The sequence below is a fragment of the Apaloderma vittatum genome, unplaced genomic scaffold, assembly GCF_000703405.1.
Source record: "Apaloderma vittatum isolate BGI_N311 unplaced genomic scaffold, ASM70340v1 scaffold29186, whole genome shotgun sequence".
NCBI lineage: Eukaryota > Metazoa > Chordata > Aves > Trogoniformes > Trogonidae > Apaloderma > Apaloderma vittatum.
This window is the reverse complement of record NW_009720536.1, coordinates 23,816-32,286: the sequence shown is the minus strand read 5'-3', so window position 1 is coordinate 32,286 and position 8,471 is coordinate 23,816. Positions and strand designations below refer to the sequence as shown.

The 8,471-nt window shown below is 54.9% G+C and overlaps 1 protein-coding gene across 1 annotated transcript in view; it reads left to right on the top strand.

The window, feature by feature from the left end:
* Window positions 1–7: 7 nt before the first annotated feature.
* The window catches only part of CDX1 (caudal type homeobox 1), a gene marked incomplete at its 5' end in the record, with an annotated part of 11,855 nt that continues 3,391 nt past the window's right edge, over window positions 8–8,471 (top strand). The window contains one exon of the mRNA XM_009871046.1: window positions 8–110. Coding sequence (XP_009869348.1) covers window positions 8–110 — 103 coding nt within the window. The remainder of the gene's footprint in view (window positions 111–8,471) is intronic.

The window sequence follows — 8,471 nt, the reverse complement described above, 5'->3', positions numbered from 1 at the left end:
ACTCTTGCCTCCTCCCATCAGCAGCTCAGTCCCCCAGCTCTCCCCTAACGCCCAGAGACGCACCCCATACGAGTGGATGAGGCGCAGCATCCCCAGCACCAGCAGCAGCGGTAAGGAACCCCTACCCCTGCACCTTTCTCGGTGAAGAGGATCCCTGGGCTTGAACCTTTGCAGGGCTGGACCCTGCCCTGCATGGCGACTGCCGGGACAGACAGCACTCTTGGCCTGTCCTTGGCATGGCGCCTGGTCCCCAAAGAGCTGGGAGACCCCACGGACAAGGTGGCAGGGAATGAGGATGTGCAGGGAGGGCACCATCCTTCTGCGTTGCTGGCAGCCGAGGTGATATGGTTGGAAAGTCCTTTTCCCCTGCCCATCTCTGCCACAGCAACCCTGCTCTCGCCTGCTGCTAGTGGGTAGGATGGGCAGAACCAGGGACCCTCTGGGATCTCAGGGTCCTGCCATCCCCGAGGGGTGTTGGGCGGGGGTGTCTCCACTTTGTGGGGCTGTAGCTGTGAGCCGGACCTTGTAGGGGGGACGCGTACGTGTGTGCGAGGTGCCTTATGCTGCCTGTGTGGTGTGTGTGCAGACGCCTGCAGGGATGGCACTGCAAGTATGTCCATGGAGGGAAGGTGCTGCTCGTGCTCTGTACCTGTGTAAGGTGTGCTCAGCCTGCGCCAGGTGCTCTAGGCTCTGCTTGAGCGCGCAAAGCACCCCAAGTACAATGTGTGTGTGGGGCTTGCTGCAGAGAAAGTGTCCCTGAGCGTGTGTGTTTGCAAGGTGCTGCGTGTGCACAAGCTGCCGTGTGTACACGCATGTGTCGCGTGTGCAAGGCGCGGTGTGCGGGTGCACACACGGTGAGTGTGCAAGGTTTGGCGTGTTTGGGGACGGTGCCACATGAAGGGTGCAGGCGGGTGCTCCGGGACCAGCACCCAGCGTGTGGGTGCTGTGCACCCCATGAGCCGGTGCTCCTCTACCCACCGCTGGCACGGGCACTGAGTGGCCATGCTGTCCCCACCATCCAGTCCCCATGTCCCCGGGGTCCTGTCCCCACTGAACTCCTGACCTGGGAGCAGGAGGGGCAACATGTCTGGGTGACCCCAGCCCCCTGCCCGCTCTGGGCGGGGAGACCCTGCTGCCCACTTCAAAGGCGGTGGGCAGGTCCCCCCTTGGGGCCAGCCCAAATTGACAAGGCTTTTGCTTTGTGATGGAGATGGTGGCCGGCTCCTTTGGCAGCGAGGTGAGGTGCGGGGGGGCCCTTTGTCCTGCCCTGCCTGTGCCCTTTCATCTTCCCCTCCAGGCTGATTGCCTGGACCCATCCCGCCTGCAGCAGGACCCTCTGTCCGACAGACTTGCCCAGACCCGCCACCTCTCTCTCCCGTGCTTGCCATGAGCCCTGCAGAGCACTGCTGAGGCCAAGCTTGCTACAGAAGTGGATTTTGGTTGCTCCATATCCCTGGGATCAGGACCAGGGGTCTCTGTTTGCAAAGTGTCTCCAATTTTAGCCTTGTTTCTGGCTCCCCCCTGGCCAAGCCCTCTGCAGAAACCCTTGTGTAAGGGGCTGTTGCAGAGGTGCTGGAGAAAATAGCTCCTCCTGTTCGCCAGATCCGTGTGGCAGGGATGGGACTGGGGTTGTCCCTGTGGGACCAGTAGCTGTGGTGGAGCAGGCAAGAACATCCCAATGAATGGAAAAAAACCCAGGCCCCATCTGGAAAGAGAAGGGGAGAGGCAGGCTGGTATTTCCTGACTCATTTTAAGCACTGAATATAGCTATTTAGGAAAAATACCTTCCCCTCTGCTGATACCCAGTGATGGAGACCCCAGGTGTGCTGGGGCTGAAGGCTTCGCTCTGCTCCTGGGTGGAAGTGAGGGGTGATCCTGCAGCACCCCCCCGGTCACACAGCTGGGATCCTGCCACTTCTGCAGGATTTGTAGGTCCAAACATCTCGGTTTCTTTTGAGGAGAAGGATGGGAGGAAAAATGAATGAGGGGTGAAAGACATCGGCACACCACTCCTCTGGATCAAGGGCATGGTTTTACACCCAGCGGTGGGGCCGAGATAAAACAGGGGCTTGAAAGTGCCTCTGATTGTGTTAGATGACAATTGAGTTGATTGAATTCTGGGAAAATATCATTAGTTGCCTAGTTTGTATCTCTTAGATTAAACACGTACAAAGGCAGAAAAATTCAGCTTTGTTGCCCTTGCACACAGAGGAGCTGCCCCAGCCCAGCCCTAGCGCTGCAGGGATGGGTGCTGGGGTGAAAGCCCCTTTCTTCTGGTGATTCGTCAGGGTGGACGACCAGCAAGGTCCCTCTTTAAGGCACTTGCAGCTTAAGGACCTGTCCTTTCACCTCTGCTAGGTTGAAGCCCAGCACTGCTGGTGCCAAGCAGCTGCAGGATTTGGCCACAGTGGGACCATGTGCTGGGAGTCAGTGGGATGCAGCCTGTATTTTCCAGCGCTGCCCTTTAAATGCAAGAAAAAGAGCCTTTCTCCATTAAGCTTGAAAGAGAGCAGAGCAGAGATGGGTTTGACATAGATAAGGGTGAAGTTCTTAGGTGAATCGTTTTACTGAAACCAATAAACTGGACTTTGATCAGTCTGGATTGATTAACTACCCATCTCACCATAGCAGGAATAGGAAATGAATATGCGGAGTTTTATGCTATAAATATCACCAGTTTCATTGTGAATGCTGTAAATCATAATACTTCAGAGGGTTGTAAATTAAGGTTCCCTCTCTGTCTTGCCTTGTATAAACAGCTCTTGGCTGTAGCTTGAAAGCTTTTGGGAAGGAGCTGTGCAGTGCCAAGAGAAAATGTTAGAGGGAATATGAGGGTGTTGGGGGCTTCTGCAAATATGATCCAGAGCCCAAGAAAAATCAGTGAGAAATCTCACAGTGATTGATTGCAGAGTCAGGCTTTTCAGGGGGATGATCTGATATATCTGTTGCTGAATATGTGTGTGCTTTACCCGTCTGAGCAAAGGTACCCCTACAGCAGAAGGCATCGCTCGCTGGAAATCAGGAGTTAAAGGAAACCAAGCTGGAAGCTGTCCCCAGGCCTCATTTCTTTCTCTGATGTCACCTCTTTTTCTGCTCATAAAATCTTCACGAGCAGCGTGTCAGAGCCTCAAGCTTCCTCCTTATTCACAATTATTTGCAAACTTCCCTGTGAATTGCACCCCGGCTCTATAAAAAGCTCAGGAAGGTGGCTGGAAAAGGGGCTGGCTGAACTTTGAAATTCACCCTCTGCTCATTAGTTATGCAAATCCTCAGAAATTGCCTCGGGTCTGGCTTTTAGGTCACTAATCGAGCTGGGCCCCAGTGCTAAATATTGCAAGTGAAAGTGCAAACTGGGGCATCCCTTGGGGAGGCGAATGTACTTGGGACTTTACATTGTACCGGTGCTTGTGGTTCCTGGGCAGGTTTTGGGGTGATGGAGAGCAAACAGTGATGCTCTGAGCACAGACGAGTGGTGATTTTCTGGATATGCAGTTTTTCATCTCAATTTTTCCCTATTTCCAGCTCAGTTTTCCAGCTCTATTTGTTGCCCTACTGAGGTCCATGAAAGCTGGACAGAAGAGTAAAAACCCCAATAATGAAATAGAAACATTTCCACTGGGCAGGCGGGGTTCGTGCTGTGCATGGTACATTTTGGGGTGATGACTGAAGAACAGTGCATTCTCTCCCCTGTAAGGAGGACCCGTCTTCAGGACACAGTTGCTCCCCATGACCACTTTGCTGTCCTGGGTTACTTGGTGTGTGCTTCCATTGGTCTTCTCCCTTTGAATTATTAACCCACACCTGCTCCTGGCCCCAGCTGGGATTTGTTGACTGCTTAGCCTTCTGGCCAAGGTACAGGCCTTTCAAATTTTCCTAGAATTGACTTTTCTTGAAAAAAAAAGGGGCTTCCCTGGAGCACTGGCAGTACCTACGTGATGGGTTGGGCTGGCTAATACCCTGGGATTAGCAGAGAGACACTTTAAACCTCTGGCCAATGGCAGATGTTTCCTACAGGGGACCCTTCAAGGACGCCCACTGCACTGCTGTTAGCTTTGTGATCGCCTGGATAAGGGGCTGGATCCTTCCCCTCTGTTGCCCCAAGGTAAGACAGGCTGAGCCCTATGGGGGGCTGAGAGGAGTCCCAGCGCCCAACCAGCACCACCGTCACCTTGCTCTCCTACTCTTCCTCCTTCTGCCCCAGCGAGACCAAATCCACTCTTGGTGACAGGTTCGGACGAGCTGGAGCCAGGCTCGGTGCCGGCGGGGCTGGGGTGAAGGCGCTGCTGTGAAGGGATCTGTTTCCTCGCCCTCCTGTGCTGGCGTGGTCTTTGACCCGGCACAGGAGCCAGGCTGGCAGCACTTGGCTCAGCACTCGTAAAACCATGGGAGCAATCGAAGGAATCTGCCAGTTGACAAAATAAAGGGTTGAATCACTGCAGGGCTGGGAAATGCTTGCCCCAACGCCCAGCCTCAGGCTGCTGGCCCCGGGGAGCTGAAGCATCTCCTGTTGCATTGCTTCTCCAGGAACACAGGGTTGTGATGGGGAATTGTTACAACTACCGGCAACCTGCTCCTCATCCCCTTGGGGTCTGCGCCGCCTGGGAGGAAGGTGAGGGTTGCAGGTGGGGTGGCTTCACCCACATATGTGGGCACAAACCCCAGCTTGCTGTGCTGGCGGCACGGAGCCCAGCTGGGACGAGATCCTGCACACCGGGTTGGGCTTTCCGAATCTGGCTTTTTGCCCTGGTTTTTGTGCCCTTTAGGACCTTTAAGATCATTGAGTCCAACCATTAACCTCGCAATGCCAGGTCCTTCCCAGCAGCCGGGCTGCCCTATGTGGCTGTGCTGTGCTCTGAGCCTTGGCCTCTGCCTCCTGGCTCTGCCAGTCCTCGAACCTCAGCCATGAGCACTCACTTATAGCAAAGCTTTTTTGGAAGCACAGACCTAGACCCTGTGTGTGCAGGGGTCTAGAAAGCCATTGGGACAAGCGGTGTGGTTTTATAGGTGAAACATTTCCAGCGTGTGAAGTACGGCGCTGAATCAGGTTTTATTGCTATGGGTACTCACAGTATTGCTGCTTGCTCTGAAGGCTTTGGCACCAGGAGGAAATCCCCAGACCGGGTCAATGTAAGGTGAACAGCCATGCAAGGAGCTTACTCTGGGGGTAGGAGGATAGCTGGGCTCCTCAGAGGGGCCCTCAGCATCATGAGGTGCAGATGAGTCCTGCCTGATGGCTGAAATGCCCATTTTCCCAACCTGACGATGAGCTGGGGCAGCCTTGGCAGGGTCCATGGGGTGAGGATTCATCCAGCATCCCCTCTCGCTGGAGTACAGAGATATTAAATATGTACTGAAGGATGATGCTTCCTTTCATCCAGTTTTTGACACCCGGCAGTTGTCTAAATCCAACCCCCTTTGGCAGAGGAATGATCTCAGGCAGGGATCTTGGGAAGGATCACCCTCCGGAGGGGTTCTTTTCTTGCTGGCGGTGATGAAGCAAGCCACATGTCTCCGGTCCTTCGCCCCATTTCGGTTGTCCCATCCATCACTCCTCTGCTTCCTGCGGCAGAGGAAAAATAGCTGATGATATTGAAGCATGCACGGGAAGGGGAAGGCTTGTGAAAACCCTGACCTGCTGGTTCCCAGCTCTCAGGGAGGGTGGGAGCAGCTCAGGTTTATTCCCCCTCACAGGCCACAGAGGAGCACGGATGCTTTGGAGCATCTGGAGGAGAAGGAGGGGAGCAAGCAAGTTTGGGGCAGGGGGAAGCTGAAGGAGGGCTTCAGGGCGCTCAGCCCCTGCTGCTGTTAGTGCAGACCTTGGGGTTCCCATTTCAAGTAGGTTTAGGGACAGTGAAATGAGCTGGGCTGTCTGTCCTGAGGGTCAGCACCACCACTGCTGTTCCCACTGCTCGGCAGAGGGAGCATGGGCCCCTGCACACAGAGGCGGCTGGAGCACATCTGGCTGCCAGATGAGATTGGCTCCAGCCAGCCTGGAGGCTCCCGAGCTCTAGGAGCAGACCCCTGGGCCTGCGGTTCTCTGTCATGGGGCATCGCTCTGCTGCCTGTCCCCATCTTTGCAGTTGTGGGGTGAGGGAATTTCCACCTCATGGTGCGGCAGAAGGACGAGGGGTTAAGCTGTCTGGGGAGTCCCACCGGCTACTAGAGCCCAAGGCTCTGACCCTGGAACTCCGCTCTGTTTTGAAGATGCTTCTGTGCCTCAATTTCTCCACCTGTAGCATCACCTAAGCTATGCTGGAGATGGGGCAAAGTTTTCCTTGATGCTTTGCCTGCAGAGGAATTGCAAATCCTGATAGAGGACTGATTCTTCTGAGAAATGAGGGTTTTATCTTCTTTGAGACCAGATGCTGCTCATTCAGTATGAAGCAGCTTTTACAGGAAGAGAAAGCCCCTACCCGGGGGGCACAGCTTTGCATTCCATCTTGCTGCACTTTAACTCCAGTGCGGATGAATTCTTTCCCTCGGTGCTCACTGGTGACAGGACTTTCACACCTGATGTTTTACAGCATTAAAATATTGTAGTGCCATCAGATAATGTGGTACCAGGCAGCCAGTACAGACAGATGGGCAGACAAGGCTGTACAGGTGAAGCCAGCATGGCCAGAGTTGTTCAGGTTGCCCAGACTTTCCACGCCACTCATGCAGCGCAGCCGGGCATGCAGAGCTGCTGAGAAGCCGCGGGGCCGGACGGCCTGGCAGCAACTCCCTCATCCCTCATGCCAGCACCTCCCGTGCAAAGAGCCAAGCAACGCACCCGTGTCCCCTCGAGGACCTCTGCGATGGGGCACGACAGCCAGCACCGTGCTGGGCTCTCATCTGGGTGAGCGGGTCGGGGCTGCCGTACCCCAGCTGCCCTGATCGGAGCCCTGATGGCTGCGAGGTGCCTTCCCACGAGCCAGGGTTTTGCAGCTGCTGCAATTTTGAGCTGCTTTGACCTGTGAAATAAGAGACCTTTAGAAAAACGTGTGGGCTGACGCTCCTCGCTGTTGCTGGTGGCTGTGCTGCTCCTGCCACGGCAGGGAGGGCAGAGTCCTGGGGAGGGGGATCCTCCGTTCACTGGCCTGATCTCCCCTTCTCCGTGCTGTGCTCACCATGCTGGGTGTGTCGCTCTGCAGGACTGGGGAAAAGACAGGTTCCAAAAAATGTATGTCAGCTCTTGCTCCCTTGCTTTTCCACCTCCTCCCAGGGTGCCACTGCCATCCCGCAGTCTCTTTCCTCCCTGGTTTGAACTTGCCTCTTCCCTCCTGTTCCCAGCCTCAAAATACCCCATATTGCCTATCTGTTAGGGTGTCTGGGGCAAGTTTCTCATCCTCTGAACAAGCCAGGGCTGGAGAGGGTGACTTGCCACCTCCCTGTCAGCCTCGGCCATGCCCAGGAGGTTGCAGAACCCAGGATGGTGGAAACAGGGATGTGGTTTGGTTTTCCCTTCCCCTGCCAGGCTCATGCCCCGGTCCAGGGCAGGAGCTCCAGCATTTCCATCCCCTGGGACAGAGCTGCCGTGGGGAGCACATCCAGGCTGGGGGATCCATCCCCCATCCACACTGCCTATGCACGAGTGCGTGTGGGTGCACACTCAGGAGCGCGTCCCTTGGGGTTTGCACAGCACATTAAAGCTATTCCCTTATCTAATCATGGCTCAGGTGAGTGCTATTAGGGTTATACATTAACAGTAGTAACGATACCTTCTCCCCACACAACCATTGGCCCTGCCTTGATCCCATTCCCACTCGCCCCGTGAATGACTCCATTTGCCTGCCTGAGCAGTTCCTTTGCCTGGTCTTTTGGGGACAGGCAGGAGGGACTTTTAAATGCACAGCAGGGCTGGCAGGGGCTAGCGGCCATGCTACGAGGCATCACCAGCACCTCTCGCACCCCATTTCGGCTCCCTCCAGGCCTGTGGGACAGCCCAATCTTCTCTGGAATTGCGGGACCAGCTCCATCCCTCCGTGCTCCCCGCTGTGGCACCGGGGTTTTCCCATAGGTACAAGGGTTCCCCGAGTGGAGCCTGGCTGGCTCATCCCGAATTTCCTCTTTCCTTTCACAGAGCCATAAAAAAGTCTCTGGGAGAGAGTTAAGTGTAACCCAGCATTCATATTCAAGCTAGTTGAATTATTCATTGTCAACAGTATTTCTTGCGAATCCTTTTCTTTTCCTTGTGAATCACCCACAATACATTCCCGAATTCAGCAAACATTGCTGAAACCAGCAATTAGTCGAGATGAATAACTTCCCATCTCTGGCTTGGTGGTGAGCCCTCTGCTTTGAGTCTTTGCTACCTGATATTGAGCGCGGTGCCCAGCTCACACAGCAACGGCTCGCTGGCACAGCCGGGTGTCTGCCAGACCTGAGGCAAAGCACAGGCTTCATCAAGGATGAGCGATGAAGGGGGAATAACAAAGAACAAGCTGTGATGGATCTATTTACAGCTGCAGCAGGAAATAATAATTCCTGCT